The 25,742-nt window shown below is 43.1% G+C and overlaps 1 protein-coding gene across 3 annotated transcripts in view; it reads right to left on the reverse strand.

The window, feature by feature from the left end:
• Positions 1-25,742, reverse strand: part of LOC106891433 (folliculin-interacting protein 1) — a 70,292-nt gene that overhangs the window by 42,200 nt on the left and 2,350 nt on the right. The window contains exon 1 of one of the 3 annotated variants that reach the window (XM_014947947.1): positions 4,776-5,520. The exons of the other annotated variants lie outside the window; for them this stretch is intronic. Within the exon in view, the coding sequence (XP_014803433.1) occupies positions 4,776-4,786 (11 nt within the window). The 5' untranslated portion in view covers positions 4,787-5,520. Of the gene's footprint in view, positions 1-4,775; positions 5,521-25,742 lie in introns of those variants that run through there. 3 annotated transcript variants of the gene reach the window in all.

A 25,742-nucleotide genomic window follows, 5' to 3' on the forward strand; every position in this document is an offset into this window, starting at 1 on the left:
GGCTTGCCAAAAAGGTGCTATCGCCTGCTCCACCCTTGCAACGCGTTTGAATTTCCTTCACACTCAGACAAAAGCGTGTCTTCCATTACCTAGTACTTCTGATATTTGACTTTGAAATTACTGGCAAAGAAGGGCAGTAGCTGTTCCAGATCTCAGGAAAGTCTACTTATAAAAAGCTCCAAGAGCAGATTACACACTAAGAGGAGAGAAAGCTAAATATAAAACCCTTGCTGTATTCGGAAACATATTTGATCAAGGTAACAAGAGCTTGTTTACTTCTCAGCTTCTTCACATGACATTTTAACTTTCTCTAGATGAGCGTTCGGTAGATATTCCCCGTCGTAATTTGTGATAATTCCCAATAAGCGTTATCTCCGTTACATAATAGAGTCCTTAAGCACATTTCAGCCTTGCAAAAACATTCCCTGGCAATAGCAGGGCCACTTCCCAGACCAGAAGAAACTTTGAAGAGAGCTGGGGGAAAGTTCGTTTAGACAGACAGTAAACAGAGGCAGACGGGCACCCCCGGCTCGCCCCCCCCACCTCCCAGCCAAGCACATTTTTCTGGAGGAAGCAGGACAGCAGGAATAGCTGTGCTGTTGCTGTCAGCAGCTTTAAAGTCCCGTTAAGCTTGATATCTGGATAGATTAACCCCAAAACAGACAAATTCCTGGGTGCAATGGGCAGGGCACGTTCTCAAAACAAATGTAAGAGGGCAATACTCCCGCGCTGCTCTTCAGCCGGATGAAAACTGACCTAGATCTTCTGAATATAATTAGTTCTGTTTATAAATGGAAACTAACTTTGACATTTAACTGATGTTTTCTTGAGATTCTTACGGGCCAACCAGGAGATGTAGAATCAAGTGTTGTAGCGACGTTAATGAAAGGTGAGTCTCCAGCTCCCACGCTCTTCTGGAAATGACGGTTCTCTTAATGAGGACTTTTTCCTGCCTGACCTATCTACCACTCTTTGATATTTCCTTGAAACTGATTATATTTAAAGAAATACAAACAAAAACAAACCTAGAACAAACAAACAAACAGAAAAAACCACCAGCAAGAAAACCTCAACAATCTTTTCACCGGCAGAAGCGTTTGCGACTTTGCCACAGAGTTAGTGCTGGGAGTTGACACATTCAGCAAGAGAAGAAATGGTGAAAAACAAATTATTTCTGAGCAGGACACCAGTCCTGTGGTGATTTCCACTACACAAATAGCAATTCCTCTAGAATAAGATGTTCAGAAATACTGATATGAATAGAATGGGGTAGAAATCATCGATGTGTAAATGCTGTGTGGGAGACTTCAGAAACAAATCACATCAAACCAGAGCTCACAGAGGGGTTGAGGTTGGAAGGGACCCCTGGAGGTCATCTGGTCCAACCCCCTGCAGAGATGCTAAGGCAGGTAGAAAGCACACAGGGAAAGGAATTATTTGGGACAGAAAGGCAAACTTCCATGTGAATAGTGATTAAATTATTAGAAAGTAATTATAATGAAATCAGGGCTTGAAAAATTATATTTTAATGCATGTTCACACTTAAGTCTTACTATTGTTCAGCTCTTCTTGCTCTTTCACTTGTTTTGTTTTGCTGCTTTTTTCACATTCAACCACCAGGAGTAATATTTGTAGTTTACACTTACAGACCCATTACAGGCTTCCTGATATCCCTACTGCGAATTGCATGGCAATCCCCAACTCCAGACTCTCTCCAAGGAGGGATTTTCTCCTGTATCTAACTCCTGGAGTTTATTGTTGCCATAGGTATTTCTTAGCAAGAGGTAACTGGATTTCAACTGGTGTTAGGACACTCTCTGCAAGCTTTAATGGATGAAACGACAGACACAGAAATCCTTTGTTATCACTCTGCCAGTTAAAATACAATCTTTTCCCCTGTAATTGAAAGTGAGTATGTTCCTTCCTCCTTGTTTCCACTACACCACAAACAGCACTTCTTCATTCCATTAAGGGCTTACTTTAATACTGTTTTTCCTCCTGCCTGAGACTTGACTTTTAAAACAATTTTATACTAACACAGCTTAGGTAGTACTCAATTACTTTTTAATAATTAACACAGCCATTTTACAAGTCTTAAAGAAAAGCAGTTGAAGCAAACTGATGGAGATACTAAGCAGGTAGGAACTGTAAAACAGTTTGCTCAAAACCAGCACATGACTAATCACTGAAAAAGTAAGTTGAAACGATCAGTCAAACTATTGTTTTCCTACATCATGTTACCCATAGTTATAAAAACTGCCTGGTGATGAATCACTTCCAACTATTTTTAAATGCATCTACGCAAATGATATTTATAGTTTATGCTAGCTTATCTGTTCTGCGTGGTTTTCATGTTAGCACCTTTTTAAAAGGCTGACAGCGAGAGCCAGGGCAGAGCAGGCATCAGGTCTACCTCGCCCCATGCCCTCCGCACGGGAGGAAACATCTTGCTTTACTGCTGTTGAGCAGGAGAACAGAGGTCCAGGGATCCCCAGGGCTCATCTCCAACTCCTGCAGACAATCCTCTTGTTCTTACGGCGGTGCTTGGACCCAGCTAACTTCTACACAAGTGCTAGGCAAAGAGACTGTCCCTCTTTTGAAGAGCTTACATTGTAAATATGAGACAGTTCCACTGGGGGCATTGGGGTTTTTCAAATGCATGTTGACTCTATGTACACACACACCGAAGTACACTCATCTGCGCGTGTAAACCTAGTAGTATTTAGGATCCTGCGTGAGACGGTTCCTCTGGGGGCATTAGGGTTTTTCAAATGCATGTTGACTCCACGTACACGCACATCGAAGTACGCTCACGTGTAAACCTAGTAGTATTTAGGATCCTGCTTTGTTACGGGGAAGATGAACAGAAGGCGGCGGCAAATGGTCCTTGCCCAGTCCAACCATCGTATCACACACCTCTCACCCCTGATGGAGATGCTTTTTCCAACAAGGGATTCCCTTTTCCCACCGAAATTCCTCTGCACATTTCTATTATCCGTTATTGGATTTTTTCTCTTTTGGCTTTGAGAAGATACAACAAAAGTTGAGTATATTTGACCATTATTGTACAAAGACACCTTTCTGAAAGAGCACAACTAATTTGGAAATAATGAAAAGAGCAATACGGCATGTTAATGATGCTTCCAGCTTTGGAAGATCAACCATTAGCAGAGCTTTTGTAAAGAGGCATGGGTAGGTTAATTATTTTTTAATAATAACACCTGAGGCGCCAAAGAACTTTATCGGAATTCCTGTGATAAGGATGATCCAGTCTGCATCGCTGATTTGCCACGTTGGCATTTTCAGTGCGAGATCCCATTTAAATGCTGGTGACATAACACAGCCATAAGGCTGCAAGGAGGAAGAAGATCCCTGAAGTAGAGAAACCACGGGGCCTATACTTAGAAAATATTTTGCAAGATAATTGACTTTACAAGAGTCGAGGTCACTGCAGGGTTGTGTGACTGTTGTGGCAAACGCCTGCTGATTCTGCAGAGAAAAACCAGCGTTTGTGACTTGCCCAAGGCCACACAGGGACTCCACGATGATTGACTGTGAAGGAGTTTACCCAGCACTTGGGGTGACACTGCCCTTTGTCACTTTGACCTCAGTTGGGGTTTCGCAAAATTCAAAGGACCTGTTCCCTGGGTAGCTTGGAAGAACTGATAGCTGGTGGATCATCTCAGGGACAATCAATCAGGAAATGGCAAGGAAATAATGTTTGTTTAAAAAAAAAAAATCCAAGCCTTCCCTTGCTCATTTCTTGAAGGAGGATGACATGGCCACAGGCACCACAGTAAGGTCAGCTCCATGCTACATCTATAAATGTGTCTCATTCAGTGACCAGCTTAGCAAGCCTCACCTTGAATAGCTGCACTACTTGAGCTCCAGGAAACTTGTGCTGCTTATACTAAGCACATATTGTACACCAGGCACACACTCCGCCAGCCAGATATTTCGCACTCAGTATAATAAACTTGGACCTAAACTTCAATTGTCCAAGTTCCAAGATCCTTGGCTCTGTCCAATTCTTGAACTGTATATGAAGCTGACTTTAGTTTATTTTCATTTTTTTTTCTCCCTTCTACCAAGTCACTTGGCTCTCATTAAGGTAGCTAATTTATACTCTAAAAATCCAACACATGAGCCAGATGCCTTTCCACAAGCAAAAAGACAATATACACAGGTTAGGTGCAGTCTAGTCAACACATTAATCATGATCTGGAGTGTGATACTGAAAATAAGTAGGATGGAAGGTTTTGTCAAAGACGTGCAGCATGTGGAGCAACTTTGCAATTCACACAGCTTCAGAATTTGAAATTAGTATTAGTAATTTCATAGAATATTTTGGGCACTACTTCGCGTATGTCCTTTCAGAAAGTACCTGTTCAGCTTTTAGCTGATTTAAGCACATACACACATGCAAACATGTGCACATACATGCGCACACACACACAAGCTCTGTGCTCTTTTGAAATACCTGTTTTAATAAAAAAAGCCACACACAAAGAAGACACAGTTCCTTTCAGTTAAATTCACTAGCACCGAACACAAGGTTTTACATTATTAAAGCAGACTGCGCTTCCCTTCGCAAAATTGTAACAGATAGAACCAAATCAAGGAAAAAAAAAAAGTACATTAGTGCCATTTAACACACGACTGTAAGAATCATAAATAAAGCTTCACATTTCTGGCAGAGAAATACTTTGATCACAGTGGAAATATTAAGCTTTCAAATCATGAAAATGATCTCAAGAACTGTGCAGCGACCGTACCTGGGAAGCATCTTTGTCCCCCGAGCAGTTCCACTTTTCAAAATCCCTATAAACTCCTGTTGTGCCCGGCTGCCAACTCAGGTTAATAATAGCAATGAGCCATATTCATCCAAAACCACAAGACTGTCAGGTGACATATCAAGAGGTCTGAATTTAACTCAAACAAAAGACTCTCCATGCTGCAACGCGAAAAAAAAAAAAAAGGCTTAATCCTAGCAACGGGATCACAAAAACCACCTTAAGGAAAGCAGTTCGCTGAAGCGCAAGACAGGCGTTTGCACCAGGCTGCCTTGGAGCTGCCCTGGGGTTTCATAACCCCAATCCTGCCCCTCCATTCTCCTGCACAACCCGGGAATTCTGCTGGAGGAAATACCGCCCGTCGTCCCCCGCTCCTCTCTCTCCTCTCTCTCTCTCTCTTCCAGTGTAGGGCTGCAGAGGGGATCGATCTAATTCATGGGGAAGCCGAGCGCTGCTCTGGCAGCCACCGGAGCGTACATGTCAGTCCCATCTATCCTCCTCCTCCTCCTCCTCCTCCTCCAGCGGAACGCGGTCGGAGTTGAGTCTCATGACCCAAGTCCCCTGGCAACTGCGGCCGCCGGTCCTGCACCTCCGGGAACCGCCACCCTGGGGAATTCAGCCTGCTCGGACAAGGAGAAACAGGGGCTGGAGGTGGGGAGGGAGCAAAGCAAGGTGGCCTCCTTCCAGCCTGTCCCCCCCCAAGCCTTTACATTCCTGGAAGCCAGGGGCTGGCTGTGGCGGAGGCCGAGGGGTGGCAGAGCCAGCAATGACAGCCATCATGTGACCCAGCTGTCAGCGCCCGCCACCTGGAGCCGCCATCCAGCCCCGTGCCCACCCTGGCACCCTCAAAACACAGACCCTTCAAGGTTTAATGAGGTTGGGGTCTCCTTCCTGCGGGTGTTGGGGAGAGGTGCCTGCAGGCAGCGGTGCTCGCTGCCCACCCTGGCATGGCCAGGGCTGTGTCCCCCCGCCGTGTCCCCAGCCCCACTCCCTCCATCACCCGCTCCCCCTCCCCAGCAGCTCCTATAAGAACAAAGAAAGCACTGTATGTCCTGGAAAGGGCTCATTAATATTACAAGTGGAGCATCGGGGACATGCAAGATGACTGGATGGTGATATATAGGGTTTTTTCGGTGGCCAAAAAAAAAAAAATAAAAAAAATATATATATAAAATGCACTATGTGAAATAATGCCCACAACAAAATCCTGACCAACCTGAGAAACAAGGTTTCCTGATTGCTCTTGTGGTAACCCGGGCCATGCCAGGAAGGCTGCCCGGTACATCACAAAAGCAAAGAGCTTGCTATTTAAAGAACTACTTTTTTTTTTTTTTTTCCCCCCTCTAAATTGGGGGGGAGGAGCCAGCAAGATGGACAGGGAAGCGAGGAAGGAACCAGCGCACATTAAAAGCCATCAAGAATTGTCACAGCCACATGTGGAGCTAATCACTCATACTATTAATTCTGTATTATCTTTGGACAAAGATCAAGAAATATATAAAGGCAGGAGACTGCAGCATCATAGCTCCCACTTAATTTTTTTTTTTTAGTGTCTGAAAACCTGCAGGTTTTGCCCGTATTTCAAAAACAAAGGCAGCAAAAATCCATTTATGACCAGGATCTCCTGTTCCCTTGCATCCCACAACACAGAGGTCAGGTCTCCCAATGATCCCCCCATATCTTGGAGGGGGTGAGCTGATGGGACTTGTTCACAGGCTCTGCTCCCAAGACCCAACAATCCCAACGCACCTGGATGATGTCTTGCCCCCCAGGATGGACTCCACCAGAGAACACCAAGCTCCCTCTTCAGCTACACATCTGCTGGATGAAGTCCAGGGAGAAATCCTTCATCTATTGTCACAACAGCAGTTTTGCTGCTGACTTATAGGTAGGTAATAATTTTATGTTTGGTGCTGGGCAAATGTTTTGACACAACCGCAGTAAAACTAAGAGATAGATACTTACTTGGTTCCAAATCCAGACCCACTATCTTTTGTGACCATGAACGTTTTATAAGAAATGTCTCATTTAGAAATGAAGAGCTGCAGCCCTGACCCCCCACAGACCCACGTTACAGACTCAGCTTTTCATACCTGGCTAGAGGCGGGGAATTCAATGGAATTACTCACATGAGCAAAACTGGGCAGGTGCTGTTTACAGGGCCCATGCCTTAAAACCAAACCTTCCCTTTAAACCTTAAAATACCAAGCCTTGGGAGCTGTAAGCAGTAACATTTGACCTCTCCTACCTTCTGGATCCAGTGAAAGGAATGTGCTACGCACAGTAACTTTCTTTACCTGTGTGGCAAAGGCATCGCTCTCTAAAGGTTACTGATGTCAAAAGTGACCTTTTTTTTTCTTAGACATGCAATGGTGAGAAGTTCAGTCCAATGTATTATGTAAACATTTATTTACAGGAGTAACATCTAAGGTTTCCATTTTACCTCAGGGTAACCTGATGCGTATTAAAGGCAAATGCTTTGAAAGCGGAGCCAGCCTCCATCCAACAACTGACCAGGAAAAATATTGGAAGGAATTTCTCTTCAAATAGAGACGGACTCAAAGCACAGAGAGAATAAACAGTGCTTTAGCCAGATCAGTGAGTATTTATCACTTGAGGAAGGACTTCAGATACTTGGTGTTGGTTCAAACACACTGTCACCATTCCCACACCATTCCCACGTTCAGGTCTTTTGATTAAACACACACCATCCTCTAGGTGTACATCCAATTTTAAATCAAGGAGACAACAGTTTGCTCTAACCACAAGCTAAAAAAGTAATGAAATAATTCATTTTTGTTCTCCACTGCCTTAATGAGTTTTTTTAGTCTTTCTCCTGAAAGAAGGCTTCCCTCACACATGTAAACACACACAACAAAGCACCAGTATGCTTACTGGCCAAGAAATGGTTATTGCTTCATAATGCACAAAGGTAGGAGCTGGAAGCCACAGACAAAAAGACAGCCAATTAGGATTTTATTTGAAATCTGACTAGAAATACTTGGATACCATTTCTCCACAAAATACTTGCCTTAGTAGGATTACCACTGAGCTAGATTATTTTTAAAAAATGTGCTTTCTGTGCATTCTTGTAGCCCTGAAAAAAAAAAAAAAAAAAGAAAAATCTCCACTGAATTCCTCCCTGCTGGAGAGGAAGAGTGGACAGGACTAAAGCACAAACCCTCCGTCTCCAACTGGAGCACACACACACATACCTGCACGCACAAACACAAGCCCAGCCAAAGGTCAGCAAGAGCCAAAACGATGAGAAAGATCAGTGCAGTCTGCAGGTCATTCATACCTAGGCCTCATTTTCTTTAAAGGAAACCAGATCTTTAAAGACTGAAAAAATAGGGCTTTTCTTATGCAGTACAAAAACAAAAAAAAAAAAAAAAAAAAAAAAAAAAAGATCAACAGAGAAGCAAAGTTTATAAACTCTCCACACACAGGATTCTCAGGAGCAGCAAGAGGAGGTCTCATGACTGGAATAAACTGTCTCTACGGGCGGTGTAAAGGAGCATCAGCACAAATACAGATCTGGGAGCATTCCTGGAGGGTGCGACGTGGAACATTATCTTTTTTTAAGAAGGCGGATGCTGAGACCTCAGCAGATTGACTGTCCCTTCACCGTTGTCATTTTTCGAGTCATTTTTATTTTAAGCATCTTTTATCATAACTGTAAAAATCTGATGCATGGTCAAGCTACTGGAACATTGGTGTTTGTTTTGTATCACATTTCCAAGTGCAATCTACTATAAATAAGACACCGAACAAACCTCCATAATACCAACTGGTACCGCAAGACAACAGGGCATTTTCCCCCTGCTAAACAGTTATTTTATTGTGCACTCTCGGGTGTGCAGAGCAGAATAATCTTTTGCTGTAGCTATTAAAAAAAGTAAAGTGTAAATAGTTCATTATTGTGGGTGTTTAATGAAAAGTTGGGAAGAAAAAAGTTCCAATACAAATTGCTTTTGCTGGACATAAGCAGTTGGAAGAAATAAAGAATTTTCTGAAGTCACACAGAATTACCTAGTGTAGCAGAGGAGGCTTCTCAGGGGAAGTCTTTTCCCCCCCCCTCTATGTTGAATAATTCTGGAGATGTCTAGATAGATTCTTCAATCCTTAAATCCACACATAAAACTAACTTCTGTTTTCCATCCCCTCTTCTAAATGTGAGTGACAGTATGACACTCAGTGACACACAGCATCTGTCTTTGCCTGATACAGGAGAGTTTCCAGGAGACAATAAAGGGAACTTGACCTGTGAAGACCAGCATCTTCGTTACATCTGAGCTCCCACTGTTGAGAGTTTTTAATACAATAAGAAAGCGACCATCGCACAGTGCCAATCAGAACAGAGAGAAGCCTCACAGGCTTAGATGTATCAACTGCAAAGCTTAGTGTTTAGGTAACGTAGTGGTGAATTGCTGTTTTTTGTTTTGGTCATCACAGGTAGTAACACAATGAAGAGAAAATAAGATCTATTAGAGCCAAGGTTGACTGCAAGAACTCTGTTGCCATGAAAATGACGACATCTTAGAGGCATCACTGTAGCTCCACTGGTACTATCAATTCTAATATTTATAATAAACTCTTCAATGACTCCTGATGTAACAAGAGCACATTGTTTGAGGAATCCCGACATTTTCATTTTTTAATAGACAAACACTGAATTTCCTGTATTTACCTTCAGCTTACAGAGTCTTAAAGGCTTTCATTTTCATGCTCTTCCCAGCAACTGTAAGGACTATGCCAGTTTGCTTCCTTTTGCACAAGTGAAAACTGAGATTCTCAACACATTACTTCAGGAGATACATTAGGAAAAAAAAAAAAGTTGGAAGGTGCATAAACAAATTTCTAGTGCACTCGAGCTATGCCTGACATGCCATGTGATTTCTGCACCAACACTGAGTAAACACATCTAAATAAGCATCTTTTTTTTTTTTTTAAATCAGATAGATATACCAAGAAATAAATCACTTTTTAAAGACTAGCATGTAAATAGCTGCATTTTTTTGTGTGTCATGCTCTTTAACCCATGAGCTGTGCCAATGTGGGCGAGTGGGGCTGGGGGATGCCCAGGGTCCAGGAGGCAGGGGGGGGGACCCTGCTTTCTCCTGGGCTGAGCACACCCCGAAACCCCCCCGGGCCTTGCAGCAGGCAGGCCAGGATGACCCCTGGTGGATATCTTCAGCCTGGAGACACTGCACCATGGAGCACCCAAACCAACCCCTACCTCCATGAGGGCACTCCAACCACCCACTACAGACCCCCTCACAGCCCAGTGAGTCCCCAGTACTACTGGGGAGCCCACCGCCGGGTCAGGGTGGAGGCAGCCATCTGCTCACGCCGATTAAAACATCCTGTAATACTTGTTTCGTGAGTTTTATAAGGGGAAAAAATATTGCCTTGGTGGTGAAAGTCATAGAGCGCGAGCAGGCAGCGCGGGGATTTGAGCATTCCTTGGCTGCTGGCCACATCCTGTAATTGATTAAGGTGGCTGCACTTGTGACTGAGTGATAATTGAGAGCCCAATAAATCTCCACACAAGTATTTGCCACTCAGAGATGGAAAGGAATTGTTATGGACCCTTCGCAGCACTCTGCCAGGGAAAGAATTACAACTAATGTTAAAAACACCAAGAATCCCCTCAGACCACTCTGCAGACTATACTGTACTTCCTTGCCCAATATTCACATTTTCAGTTAAATTACCAGGAGCACCAAATGCTCAAGGACAACAGCTTCAAGCTTTCAGCTAAGTCATCCCCTGCACAAACTCAAATAATTCTGATTTCTCAAGGTTTTGTCCAGTCTTCTCTTTCCCCCCCAGGTCTTATTTATCTGCACAGACAGCAGTGCTTCAGCTGAGGTCTACGTGATCTTTTTTCCCTTGGAAAAAAAAAAATAATTAAAAAAGCAAAAAAAAAAAAGCACACCAAGAATCCCCTCAGACCACTCTGAAGAGCTTACTGTACTTCCTTGCCCAATATTCACATTTTCAGTTAAATTACCAGGAGCACCAAATGCTCAAGGACAACAGCTTCAAGCTTTCAGCTAAGTCATCCCCTGCACAAACTCAAATAATTCTGATTTCTCAAGGTTTTGTCCAGTCTTCTCTTTCCCCCCCAGGTCTTATTTATCTGCACAGACAGCAGTGCTTCAGCTGAGGTCTACGTGATCTTTTTTCCCTTGGAAAAAAAAAAATAATTAAAAAAGCAAAAAAAAAAAAGCAAAGCTGCAGCTGTTCAGGGTTCCTTGGAGAAGGAGGAAGACAGATGTAAGTAGTTACTCTCCCAAGATTCACAACCATCAGTGCCTGAGCAGCGTTTTACTCTGTCCCTCATGTGACTGTTTAATTAGGTGTTGATTCACTCAGTCATGAGACACAAGGAAACAGGGCTGCAAGCCCTAACGTCAAAGAAAAAGTAATGCCTGTTCTGCCAGTTTCTGTATTAGCAAAGCACAAAGGGGACATCCAGTTCTGAGAAGCAAAACTCGTGTTTCCTTGCCCATAAGCCAAACCATCAAATCACTTCAACCTTTCCATTGGGGGGGAGGGAGAGAAAAGGAGATATCTCAAGGATTTTGGAGCAAGATGCTTGTGAACTCCGGATTATTCTCTGCTGTAAGAGCAGAGACCAGGGTGAGCATTCACAGGGTGAGCCCTGCGAGCAGGGTGTGCCCTTCCAGCTGGTGATCCAGGTCCAAGCTGCTTTGGGATATCGTGCTTCCTTCTGGGGTTTGGGAAAAAAAAAAAAAAAAAAACAGACTACAAGCTATTTTGCTATGGCTTTATTCCTTGAACGTTAACAGAATTTCTTAGCCTTCTTATTACCAACAAGCTTTTCTGTTCTGGGGTCCGGTTGCCATAGCAACAGGCTTTTAAAAATATCAAAGAAATTTTCAGCACATGGTTAAACCCATTTCACAAACTGTGTATCTTTGTAACAGGAAAAGCTGGCGGACAATTATTTAAATGTACTCGGTTCAACTGAGGTTTGACGTAGGGATAATCCCAAACTGCTGCTTTCCGACTAAAGCCTGGTGTCATAGAGGGCTACAGTGAACTTTAGCTTGTTATGTTACCAGGTCATCTATAAAGACAGGCACATAAAATTAACAGATGATGATCATTTTTCCAACAAAGGTGACATTTAAGCTCAGTGTGTCACTAAAATGCATTAAATACCACAACATTTTTTTCCCTTAAGACTGTTACCTTAAACCTTTGATTTGTAGCATTTTAAACACTGTGTGTTTGTAGTCTTACCCTCCTCATTTGTGTAGATTTTACTCAAAAAAAAAAATCAGACTCTGGATCAGCAACTTATTTAAAACACATGCCTAATGCTAAGCACATGAGCGGTTTCGTTGGGAGCAATGAAACTACTTACATACTTAAAGTAAAGCACATGGCTTAAGCAGAGCGCTGACTCAGTCTTATTCACCCCTCAGATTTCACAAAAAAAAAAAAAGTCTCAGTTACACAGGAACAACTGCAAACTAAAGACAGAGAAGGACTGTACAGACAAGTATAACAAATTAATATCTACGGAATGAGACCCCAGTCTGGCCCATCCATACGTGATGCTCATTTCTACCAATACCCCAGGAGTGCTAATGATAGATGCTCCCCATGAACCAGCACCACTGTGACACCACTGTGTGTGTCACTTGCCACCTAAGCATCCTCCAACACCTTCAGAAGTCCGATGCGATGCTTGGCCCAATTCTTCAACCACCTAGAACTGTTACCATGACAGCCCTGCTCCTGGAAGCTTTTAACCAACCCACTTAGTTAACCCTCCAAACTGCTAACCAGGATGGTCACCGCATTTCCTGCTGCCAGGCTCTGAATCAGAAACAATTAGCAACACTTTCACACATCTGCCAAACGACGTTAATGAATACCTAGGTGGACTGAATCTACCCTGCAGCTGCTTCTCAGGAGGGAAGACTTTTCTAACTTGGCTCCAACCCCTGGACTGCACATCCCTCCCTTACTGGCTCTACAAGTTGAACGGGCCCCTACTTAATTTGCAGAAGGGCTGAGATCTTGATTTGCGTGGATATTGCAAGAGCCCCAAGACTACTGAGAGGAGCCCAGACTGCTCAATTCTCCACGGCAAGAGTCATGCTGCTCGATTGTTTTCCAAATTAAGCATGCAAAGGTGACCTGAAACTATTTCAGGTAGATCTATATAGAGCAGACACTAAAGGCATTGCTTGACTTCGCTTTTATGTAACTCGTAAGGGCACGAGGACAAATAAAAATCAGATGCCTGAACAAGCCACATGGGCATGCAACTTCATTTAGTGGCTGCAAAAAAATACAGACTGACAGATAATGGACCAGCCAAATGCTCCAGAACTGTGAGGTCATGAATACTTTGGTTCCCCCAAGCAGCAGAGCACTTAGACATGCTTTTAGCTGTCAACCAGCTCGTAGTCCCTCTGATTTTAAAGGAGATCCCCAACTTGTAAGCCAAGCTTAACCAAGTGCTCTACTGGGTTTGCAATAAAGTGCTTTGCTCACCGTCAGTCTGAACTCTGTACTTTCACATTTTCTGCTGTCCCCTTCATTTTTTTTAACTCTTGCTACGTGCTCACCATGTTGGGTTTCCAAGACTGGTAGGAAGAGAAAACACAGTGTAGGACCAGCCATTGCCCTGTGACGATTAAACAAAATAAGCTTTTCAACACAACTATCCATCTAGAGGGATTTTCCACTGCAGAACAGCTGAACTGGTCAAGTCTTTACTGAAAACTCCCCAAGCCAGACACATGCGAGCTCTGAGCATCAGCTGAAAGTAGCCCCTCTGTGCCCACATGGCTTTTTGTACAGTTGAAGCCTTGGTCTGTGATACAGAAGCCACAAGTCCAGCTCAGTGTGCCCTTCCTGGGTATCAGCACTGAAACTCACTCCAAACACACGCCTTCCTTATCACGGGACTGAGGTGGAACACACACTCCAGAGCAGCTCTGCCCCACAGCTCACAGAATCAACAGAAACCCTTGATAAAAACTACATTGTTCCACTGGGAGAGGTTGTACTTAATCAGGATACATATATATATATTTAGCATATGGTCAATAAACCCCCTTTTTGCCGGCGGTAATGGATTAGGTGAGAATGGAGCTGCAGACACTCCCAGCCAACACAGGCTGCCAACAGATGTGGCTGGGGCAGCTCCTGACTCCTAGAGGGACTTCTCCTGGGGTTGCAGCAGAACGAGCCATGTCCCAACTAGCTCCCACCAGCTCAGCATCAGCTCTTGCATCTTCTATACTTCACGTACCACAGTGTAACATGACCAAAAAAAACCCCATTTGTTGTTTCTTCTCATTCCTATGGAGTGGCAGACTTGGCTTCAAAAAAAAAGACTTCAAAAGTGTTTTCTTGCCTCATTTTTTTCCCCCTCCCTATTCACTCCATCCACACAAGCATCTACGAGATGCAGGAACTGGAAGAAGCCTAGTGCTGCGGGTGTCCTGCTGCGAACCAGTAACTGCACCACACGAAGCTATTTATTCTGCTGCATCAACAGGAAAGAAAAGCTCACGTGCTGGACAGCAAGAGCTGTCAATGCCACCAGGACATTTTGGACTGGGTTGTTTTGTTGGATTCTTTTTTCTTTTGAAAGGAGCTGTTGGCAAAGGAATCCCTCGCTTTGGCTCTTCGTTTCCCTTTCCCCTTCTCCTGCGGGCGCGTGTCACTTGAAGTGACACAGCAGTAACCCCAAACAGGATGCACCCCACTGCTCGTGGCAGGAGGAGGAGGAGGAGGAGGGGATGGTAGAGCACCCAGGGGAAACCTTCAGAAGGGAGAGGCAGCGCAGCAGGTCTCAGACAGGACAAAACTAAGAAGAGAACAGAAAAGTGGAAGGGAAAGTGAGCTGGGCTTTAACCCTTTTCTTCCTCTGGTGTGTGCACATGTGTGTAAATGCTGGTTTCCAAAGCAGAGCCCCGAGCTGCCGGGACAGTGATGAGGAGGGAGAACGTCACGAGGCTCAGGGAACACCAAGCAGAAAGAATCCCCTAAAACCTAGACATTAAATCACAGCAGCACCATCCAGCTGCTCCCAACTACACTCGCACATGCATCTTTATATCTTTCGCAACACAGAGCGACTCCGAAATGCTACCACTTTATACTCATTACACTCACTTCACAGCCAGCATTTCCAGCCCGATTTTTGGTTTTTTGTACTTAGCAGCTGTCATTGCTCATCTTGTAGCTTCCAAAGAAAAGCCCACTGCTCCCCTCTCCCCTCTGCTTTACTGCTGCTGTGCAGAAGGTGGAGCCAGACCATCTCCCAGCTCTGGCCCCTTCTCTCCATCAGCAGATACCTCAGCCCCGGTCTCCAGCCCCTCTGGGGCCACAATCACTGCACTGATAAACACAGGGACAAGAAAAGGTGAAAGAAAATAAAGATTACCATTTTCAAAAGTCTCTCCATCTCATCTGTTGTTCATATCTTAGCTTGTATTTATACAGCACTTCTACCTCCCCTAAATCCAATAATTTTAGAACTACGGTTCTGGTCTAAGAAGCAAAGGAGGCTGCCCAGCATTATATTAAAACTATTTAGGCCTGTCTACACACCGTACATATGTACTGAATTTATCTGTCTCGCTGCTGGGGAAACACAACAGACCTTCCTACCAAGACAATATCAAGCACTCTGCTGAACAGGGTAGGTAGGATTTTGCTTTATGGTCTTCTGATGACTGTAAATTTACACAGGAGCACGTACACTGAGCCATGACAGCAAACAAAGGCACCTGGGTATATTTTGAAGAAAAATAAATAAATAAATATATACAGACACACACACATATATATAGGAGACACATCTGAGAGTAGGGTCTTTCTTGCTCTTAGGGTCTCTTTTCCAGCACTGAGAGCCTCCAACCCCCCTGAGTTATGCTGAGGATGCTCAGCACTTCATAGGGCTGAGCCATTCCAGATTTGCCTTCCTTTCTAAGTTTCTCTTTTTAAAATTTATATAGAAGCAATCTCTTGTCAAACTCCCTGTTCCCCGTACATTTTGTTTTCTTCTGTTTTCGCTATCCATACAGATGAGAACAATTGCCATTAGTGAATTTTATTTTACCTTGCATGGTTTTTTCTCCAGTGTGGGTGGGGACTAATGTCATCTCTTGAGTGTAATTTAACTGATTTGTCCTGATGGTTTCTAATAGAAAAGATTGGTTTTTAAATGAATAAGTGCCAGATGCAGGTGGGGAAAAAAAACAAACCAAACCAAACCAAACAAAACCCAAAACCAAAACTCAAACAAACAAAAAACCTAATACCCAGTTTCTTACCTCCTGACCCCAAAGTGAGAAAAAAAGTCTTATGGAACACACAAACAGAAGCTACTGACCCCTTCTGTGAGTGTTCTACCATCGAAAATCTGATGACGCATTTTAAAATAGATACACTTTCAGGCTAACCAAAATAATTCATTTAAAGATAACTACGCATAAGTTATCATGGTAAAGTATTAAAATATAAAGCAAGTAAATTAAATCAGTCTCATCCAAGAGTGGTATTTTTGCTTATCTGAAAAAGAAAGTTTGATAAACATTTCTGTTTAAATAAAGATGTAATTCTATTACTGTCTCGTAAGAATTTATTTGAAGTTGCTTTGGTTTTTTTTAAATCATATCTGTTTTGGAAAAAAAAGAGGTCATGAGTTCATGATTAGCATCTCTTGTATGACTAGAAAATACACTTATTTAAGAAACCAACATGCTCATTTTCACAGCTTCTTAGTCCTCCCTGCTGTCAGTAGAACAATTTCCTTTTCTACTAAGAAAGTAGAGTAATTTCCAGTAACTTACAGCAGCTGAAATGTGTTTAAGGTCTGAAAAAAACCCAACCACCTTTTTCTGTCTGACTATTTAAGTGATATGTCAGAGTTTGGGCTGCCTTTAAATAGAAACACGGTTAGCACCGTAAGCCAATTCACTGTCCTAACATTTGAAGCATTTCTTTAGCTCTGTCTCAGGAGGTAATTTTTTGTTAAATTGTTATTTTTCCTATAGGAATAAGAAAATTCTGGCAGAATTCTTCTTCAGCTTCTCAGATGTTCAGATAACGTCAACTAGAACAAGTTTCCAAGAAGAAGAGCCTCTGTTCCCTGCATACACGACCACATAGCTTATCATTTGTACCTAGTTTTCATTAACATCTGAAATTTTTTCTACTAATTCTGGTATCAATTTTCATGAAAAGGAGTAAACAAACCATTCAGGCTACTCTTCAGATGGTAAAAGCATTTTCCAGGTAGGTCTTCAGAGGGGCAAAAAAACACCAACTAGAATCTCATTCCTGTTTGATGGTTCATTTCTCAGCTCACTGCTCACGTGAGCTTCCTTCTGACTTACTGGTCTCTTTCTTAAATTACCCAAAACTTGGCAAACTACGTTCTGAGTCCACAGGTTTTGGAGGCTTGTTTTTTCTTTGGGACAAAGCCGTGCAAGGAATGCATGTGAGACGAGAAACGTGAGTACGTAGTAGATGGTGTATATTTTAGCACTAGCTAGAAAGCAGAATAATTCAGCAAACAGAGCTTTTGATATTCACAGTAGTCCAGGACTGGCCTTTCTTGTGGTCATGCTACAGCTGTTTCCTGAGCAAACTGTGAAGCCACATGCCTGGTGTCTTCTTCCAATATGCCCACACTCTGTCCCCAAGTCTCTTCTGAGATGCCCACTGGAAAGCACAACACACCAAGGTGTAGCCAACTGAGAGCTTCCGGCTACTGATGGCCAGGAGGCACCCAACAGCACGTGCAGAATCTTCCCCGAGGTTACAGAAACTCAGCTCACTCGTGACTCTCGCATTCCCCACCGCACACACGACTGAAGCTGATTAAAAGGTTTAGAAATTACTAAAAGGGGAGAGCGAGACCGAGCACTGCGTGAGCCACCATTTCCACAGGTACCGAGGGCAAAATAAAAACCAAAGTAAGCAAAGAGCAAAGCAACTGCTCCCATGGGCAACGCTCAAAAACCCAGTGTATCTTCTCTCTCTCAAACTGGAGAACGACACAGGAACTGGGGTGAAGATACTGCTCAGGCTTAAATAGGCACAATGCCAGGACCTTGAGTCCGGGGTGAGCTGAGCTCAAAGTTTCTTCATTTATCAACTAAAACAGATGGCAGAGAACTGGCATTTGGCTCCCGTTTCTTTCCAGTTATAGATCACACCAACTGAGAGGGTAGAGTCTGTGGTGCTGTTAGAAGTTTTACGTTTTGTTGACATTTTGGCTGGAGCAAGGGAAAAGACATTTGAAGACGCTGCTAACGAGGCACACGCAGACCTGGAGGAGTATCAAATACTCCATGAACGCACAGGGCACCAACAGGCCTACAGTAAAGGAAACACAATTGTTTCTGTGATGTATTTTATTCCTTTTAGCACAAAATCACTGCTGACAAAACTGTGGAAACATCCTGGAGAAACAGAGTGGGATGAGTCGTGTGTGATAGATCATTTCCATGCTTCAAGATCATAAAAGACAGACAACTTTGTACACACACATTGTACTCGTGGATGCACGCTACATGCACGCACTGTTAATATTCTGTATGTAGTTTGTTGAGTATTTTATGCTGCAATTCACATGTTTGAACAAGTTTCTCTGTAGCGTATTGTATTCTGAATAATAGCATCTACAGAAGCTATTGGTTTCAGAAAAGAAAAAGGTCATACCTCTTACGCAAATGTGCAGAATTACCTCAATTAAAAGCTTTGGTTGAGCACTCAGCAACAGCGCAACGCATTGTTGTAAAAATAAATAAATCCTGTCTGATACAAAGACTACATAATAACCGTTCACACTTCTACAGAGCAGAGCACATTTTGGCACGTATTTTTAGAAATAAGTGATTAATCCTGCCAAAAGGACTGCCCCTTTTCAATGTAATGGTTATGGTCACATTCCTCAGGCACAGCAGAATCTCGTGTGTATTTTGTGCAAATGATTTTTTTTTTCAAAGGAATATTTCCCATATGTGAATTCTGTTACTACTCAGTGTAAGGTGGAGCAGCTGGTGCATTAGCAAGTCATTTACAGATGACTAAAATTACTTCCTGTTTTTAATGGACATAATTTCTTTTTTCTTCCAGCAGACAGTCTATAGATTAAGGTTCTCTATCTATACCACAAACACAAATTTTTTTTCAAGTCCTCAGAGACAAACTCTGCTCTTGGCCGAATCTGGAAGCCCAGCAGAACCACGCTGTGGATTCGCTGGTGCAACTGAGCTCTGCATTTTTCCTAACGTTACTCACGACCATGTGATCTTGCAGACATTCTGCTCCAGATGTAGCAGGAGGAGGGAACAGAGCCTCTGAGCATGAAACCACCGTGTGCGTTACTTTCCACTCGTAAAACATGCTTCTAAAGTGGTCACCTCCAGCAGTCAGCCAAAATTACAACACGAGTTTCAGGCTCCAAGTCACACTGGACCAGTTTATTCCAGAACAGGAGCCTGAATTCATCCAAGCTGTCACCCTGAGCATATGCTAACTCAGAAGCCCGCACAGAGCAAAGGATAAACCCCCTTGGAAAAGACAAAGCCAAGCCATCAACCAGAGGAGCTGATCATCCCAAGAGAGCAAGGTTTACAACACGAGACATGAAACATGCCTTCAGTCACCAGAAAACAAATGGTGGAACTATTGGTGGAAAGAAGACATCGTAGTGGACACACAGGTACATACACCCCATGCTCTTGGCACATCTTCATACCCCCATGACCTCACCTGGAGAAGGAGGGGAAAACAACCACTAACCATAAACCTGCAGAAACACCTTCTTCCAACACTTGCCAGTGTAACCCTAGCATAAAGAAGCATTTTTACTCTAGTATACCTACACATCCATTTTCAGACACACAGAAATCATAGCAAAAAGTCAACATACTCATGCTTGAGACGATGGGCCAGCTCACCCTGTCTCCACAGAACAAGCATGGGAGCAGGGTCTGTCTCAGCCCCATCGGGTCAAACCCACAGGGAAGAGGACAGCAGACACCCCGCCTTCCAGAGGGAAAATTGCCACATTTTCCTGCTAGTCATGTACCATCAGAAATCCAAGAAAAATTGAAAGCAACATCAAGGGATTCATCTGATCTGCTGGCAAGATCCAAACTAGGACCGTGGCCTGAAAGTCCAACCAGTGGTGATCCCAATGGTGAAAGGGCACCATGTAAATCACTCACTCCAGCCTCTCCTCAAAAAGATTTCTGACTTAGAGGAAAGAGTTGAGAAGCTGGAAGGGGAACCAAGAAAATGACTGTTCCAAGGGCAGCTTGGCAAGGCAAGAGCCCGCAGGCCATCCTCAGACAAGCCGTGCCATCCCAGGAGGAGGAAGCGATGCTGCAGGCTGGGAGGAAGCCAAGCGACCACTGACGGTGCTGACCTCATGGTGTCAACTCAGGGCAGCACAACCTCGTGATGCCAAGTTCTCGAGCCACCTCAACATCCCAACCACCACGGGAGATGCCAGCATGAAAGACAATAAGGGTGACCCTTAACCTGTGCCTTAGCTCATTTTTTATCTTTACTTCCCTCTAAAAAAGTAGAGGAAAAATGAGCAGAGGGCTTTTCCACTCCACGGTGGAGAGGGCTAGATAAGGGTGCATTCCCACCAGGGCAGAGGAAAATTTTCCAAGGCACAAAGTCAGGTAGGCACAAGGACCCCAATAATTTTTGGAATATTTGGTCATCCTCTACGTTCACATGCACTTAGCATGATGGGAGTACTGATCCAAGTTAATTCTTTCGATTCAATGATGAGTAAATAACATGAATAACAATCACCAGGTAATTTTTGGAATATTTGGTCATTCTCTACGTTCACATGCACCTAGCATGATAGGAGTACTGACCCAAGTTAATTCTTTGGATTTGATGATAATATGAGTAAATAACATGAATAACAATCACCAGCTGATTTGCAGCTCCTTCGGGCACTGCACAGACCCAACTTGCAGCATTATTCAGAGCTAGCATTTAATTTTCAAGGCATGTTGATCTTTAAGCAGCAACACATGCCTACCTGGAGAAGCACTTGGAGACCTAGAGAGTGGTGTCAAGGAGGGCTTGAAGAGTGGCCCCTTCAGCAGAAATCGTAAAAACATTCTCTGTGCTCCAGAGGTGCTTACTGGAACCTATTAATTTGTATGTCTCTGCTTCCAAGACAAAAGTTGACTTAAAGCACTGGAAGATACATAAAAGCTCAGATGACAGGAAATGCGAAACAGAATTTGGCAAACAGAAGTACTTTAGGAAACAGCAATATATGTCAAAGCACAGGCCAAAGTCATCATAGTGATAGAGAAAACTGCGCATAAATCAAAGTGAAATATTTATTAAAACTTGCTACACTCAAGCTAATGAATGCAACCAAAAAGCCAAAAACTCTTCTAGAGATATTACAGAAGAGGCGTATTTTTTTATAAAAAACAAAACTTAAGGGACATTAAAGGACAGAAATGAGCTTAATAAAAACAAAAGGCCATTTTGGATGTTTAAGAATTTGAATGGTCTTAAAAAATTATGGAACAAAAGCTTTTTTAATTCATCAGATCCCTGGAAAAGGTGACAGGCTGGAGCTATTACAAAATGAAGTCCAGCTAAAGCTCTTTTTCAAGATAGACTTTGAGGTGCCGAAATTCCAGGAGTTTTACAAGTGTTGGTGAAAGACCTGCAGAATGCCAGAAGTGAACAAATATCAAAACACAGTGTTTCATTAATAGCAGGTTTTGGTCAGACTGGCTTGATGCATTGCCACCGCTGTTGAGGAGCAGCTTCGCAAAGCCTTGTGTGGTGCTCTCCAGATAATGAATTCACCAGTGCATGGCTCATCAGCTTGGGAAGAGATTTGCTTCCCTGGGCTTCCCTGGCTGCACACAAAGCTACTACTCTTGATAGAAAAATCTTTGACTTGGTGGAGTGGGATACCCTGTTTGCTGTGGAAGGTAAATTCAGTAAGAATTTTGGCAGTGTTTTTATCTGGTGATACTACAGTGTCCAGACACCGTGGACTCTGAAGTCCTTTGGCATCTCATGAAGCCATAACTTGAAAATGGAGAGCTCTGAGCACAGGAGGAGCAAACACAGAACAGTCCCTGGAACAATACCACATCATTTATGTCACCAGTGCTAGCCACCTTCAGAAATAATGCGAAAACTTACCAAGAAGTTCTATTCATAAAACTTTGACTGGAAAAATCAATGTAAAGACAACTTTCATGTTCCTCCTTCACCTTACTCCAGCCTCCACTTTAAAAAACCCCAGCTACACATCGTTAGATGTCTCCAACTCTCTTCACAGTTCATTTCAAGAAATTAGCTGCTGGTTCAAGAAGCACTCATGCCTTTGCAAGAAAGCATATAGCATTTTTACTGTGCAAGAACAATAGCTCTGCAGAGGAACTGGCTCGTGAAGCATCTTTGTATCATGCTACCCATTTCCAACTCTAGGTTTATTGCTATTCCCTTGATGAATCCTGCTGCCAAAAATGATGTGAAAGGAAACAAATCTCAGGATACCATTTAAAGTCGCTGCCACGGAGAATAGAAAGAGCCTGGGCTGATGGGGGATACTTGCCTAGCGGCATCTCATGAAGCCATCACTTGAAAATGGAGAGCAACATGACAATCCGTGGTGGCTGCCCCTGCTCTGAGCACAGGAGGAACAAACACAGAACAGTCCCTGGAATAATACCACATCATTTATGTCACCAGTGCTAGCCGCCTTCAGAAATAATGCAAAAACTTACCAAGAAGTTCTATTCATAAAACTTTGACTGGAAAAATCAATGTAAAGACAACTTTCATGTTCCTCCTTCACCTTACTCCAGCCTCCACTTTAAAAAACCCCAGCTACACATTGTTAGATGTCTCCAACTCTCTTCACAGTTCATTTCAAGAAATTAGCTGCTGGTTCAAGAAGCACTCATGCCTTTGCAAGAAAGCATATAGCATTTTTACTGTGCAAGAACAATAGCTCTGCAGAGGAACTGGCTCGTGAAGCATCTTTGTATCATGCTACCCATTTCCAACTCTAGGTTTATTGCAATTCCCTTGATGAATCCTGCTGCCAAAAATGATGTGAAAGGAAACAAATCTCAGGATACCATTTAAAGTCACTGCCACGGAGAATAGAAAGAGCCTGGGCTGATGGGGGATACTTGCCTAGACAGATTTCAGGAAACACTATTTTGCAGCCAGCCTTAGGCCTATTCATATCTCAGGAACCTGGCAAACTATTCTCTCAATAAAGGAGCAGCACGTATTACAGAAAGACCCCAAGAAAGCACATTTCCAGGATGACCAAAACTGGCCTTCTGCATAAATAAAGAGCGTTTTACTCCCGTACCTTCCCACTTGGAAAACCGCTCTCGTCCTCTGAAATACCCAGATAACCAAAGCAAACGGCCTTCTGCATAAAGAAAAGAGCATTTTACTTCTGTACCTTCCCACTTGGAAAACCGCTCTCATCCTCTGAAATACCCAGATAACCAAAGCAAAGCCCTGAAGGAGGAATGTGCCCAAAGATACCCCACACCGTTGGTAAGACTCGAAACTGGAAGGGGTTCTTTCAAGCTTGAACAATTACCACACAGCTGTACCTCTACAACAGGTGCTTTAACAAGAGCAAAACAGAGTTTGCAAACATTGGTGGAATGCCCCTCGGGGCGAGATGGTTCTTTCGAGCTCCCTACATTAAAAAAAAAGAGAGACACTGAAACTTTTATTGAGCTGTAGTGTAAAAAAAACCCTCCTAATTAATAATCCCCCTATCGCCCAGCCAGGTGGGAAGAGTATCTAGAGATATAGGGGAACATGTATTTGAACTTTATACATAAGATGGAAAGAAACACTGAGTTTCCCACCCACACACAACCCCAAAACACACCAGTCCCGCAATTCAGTATTACAGGACCATCCCTCTCCCTCTGCAATAGCTTAATATTGCTCCAAGCCCAATTACTATCTCCACAAACACATGCTCCTGCAAAAACTCTGCTGCAGTCCTTACAGCTGTATTTACCATTGGCAATACTGCCCACGTAGCTTAACAACAAAGACGTAAAGCCTGACTGAGCTTTGGGCTCGTTCTACTGAGCCCATTTTGAAGAACAAAAAGCTGGTGGAGCTATCAGTGGTTTGGCAGCTCCCTCTTCTCCAAAGCACCCCTGGAAAGCCAGGAAAGAAATAGTAGGTCAAAATTGGTACCGGTGGCAGTCAGTAATGTCAACGTGCAGTGGAATACTTTGTGTGCCCATATAACCTTTAGCAGAAATGCGGGGCTGCTTCTGCTTAGTTTAAGGAAGCTTTTGAAAGATTGTTTCCATTTTACTGGGGAAACTGATCAGAAAACTCTGGCAGAGGGTTCGCTTAATTGCACACAACCCGTGAACAGCTATGTAATTTTACAACTGGAACGCTTTGACTCTAGAATTCCAGAAAACAACATACCTGAAATCTCATATTCCTAATAACTGTAAGAGCCCAAGCCTGGGCTGAGCTCTCCTGTCACCAGCAGCCGCCAGTGCCAGATGCTACAGTACGGCCAAGAGCTCCTATTTATAGTAAAAGTTACCCTCAGGGAAAATCCACTCACGTGAGTATTATTTGCAGTAGACAGCGGGCACTCTACACCTTGGAACTTAAGGGTTTGTCTCTTCTCTAGAATACTTGCAGGTGTTTCTGTGTTTCTTGTAAACAGATTGTACCACTAAAACGTTGAACATTCTTGTTCACCATGTGCAAGTTGAGCTGTGCTGAGAGATTTCAGCCTAAGAGCCAAGCCTTCAACTGCGCTCCGTTAAACTGAATGTTGTGGATCTACTGTGATTTCCTAAGGCTTCTTCCGTAAAATAAACTGCTTTTATACATACACTAAAAACAAACAAAAAAAGGCAAACTGGTACTTTACATTTACTGACTTACTGGTCACATCACTAGAACTATTAACCCCTCCAGCACCTAGTTCTGAAGGATCTCACAGTTTCATAAATTTCACAGACTTGCAGCACAGAAAGAGAGGGCAGGAAAAAAAAACCAAAACAACGCATAAACAAACAACTAAACAAAGTATGTTTCCCCTGAAAATTATTAATACTTTCATTTTTGAAACACTGCAAGCACAGATTAAGTAGAATTTATAATCTGGTAAATTTTCCGCAATAAGCCTGACAGGAATGTGAAATATATTCATAGTCAAAAAAAGAATGAGCATCAAAAATCACCCTTAAATGTTCCGCTAACTGATGTCACTGCCAGGGTAGTTGGGCTTTTCTCTCTAAGTACATATTACTCATATAACATATTAAGTGAATTTATGTATTTTTTTAATGGTTGTTCTGCACAGTCTCCTCAGTACGAGGACCAAGCTTTCAAAGCGAAGACAGTCACAAATAACAGTGCTCAAAATATCTGGAAAGTGTTCTAGTCTTTAGAAAATAAACATATAATAATATATCAATCCATAAATGTAACCTTGCTCCACTGAAATTGATGAGGCTGTAGCCTTCAGGTTTACTGGAAGCAAGATCAGCCTAAGAAAACCAGAGTGCAAGTTTCCAGTCTCTAAGGACTCATCTGTAATAAATAACAGTCTTTATTTTGTGTTTTATCCAAAAGTTTCACCAGTAACTGATAAGACCAAACATAGTGAGGATTAACCAAAGACCTATCCCCATCTGGAAAATGCAAGCAGCCATTAGGCAACCTGCCTAAAGGGTATTAGTCTTCAAAAAATGGTACTTGGCTCTCCCAAGTAGGAGCTGGGGCTCCCACCCCTTAGTCAGGCAAGCTGTCAGCCTCCTCCTGGGATTTTATACCTGTAAGTCCACCAAAAAAACTGCAAATTCACTAGGTAGTGCTTGACAGTTCCCATCACGAAGTGGAACA

This window comes from Calidris pugnax, unplaced genomic scaffold (genome assembly GCF_001431845.1).
Source record: "Calidris pugnax isolate Ruff unplaced genomic scaffold, ASM143184v1 scaffold27, whole genome shotgun sequence".
Lineage (NCBI taxonomy): Eukaryota > Metazoa > Chordata > Aves > Charadriiformes > Scolopacidae > Calidris > Calidris pugnax.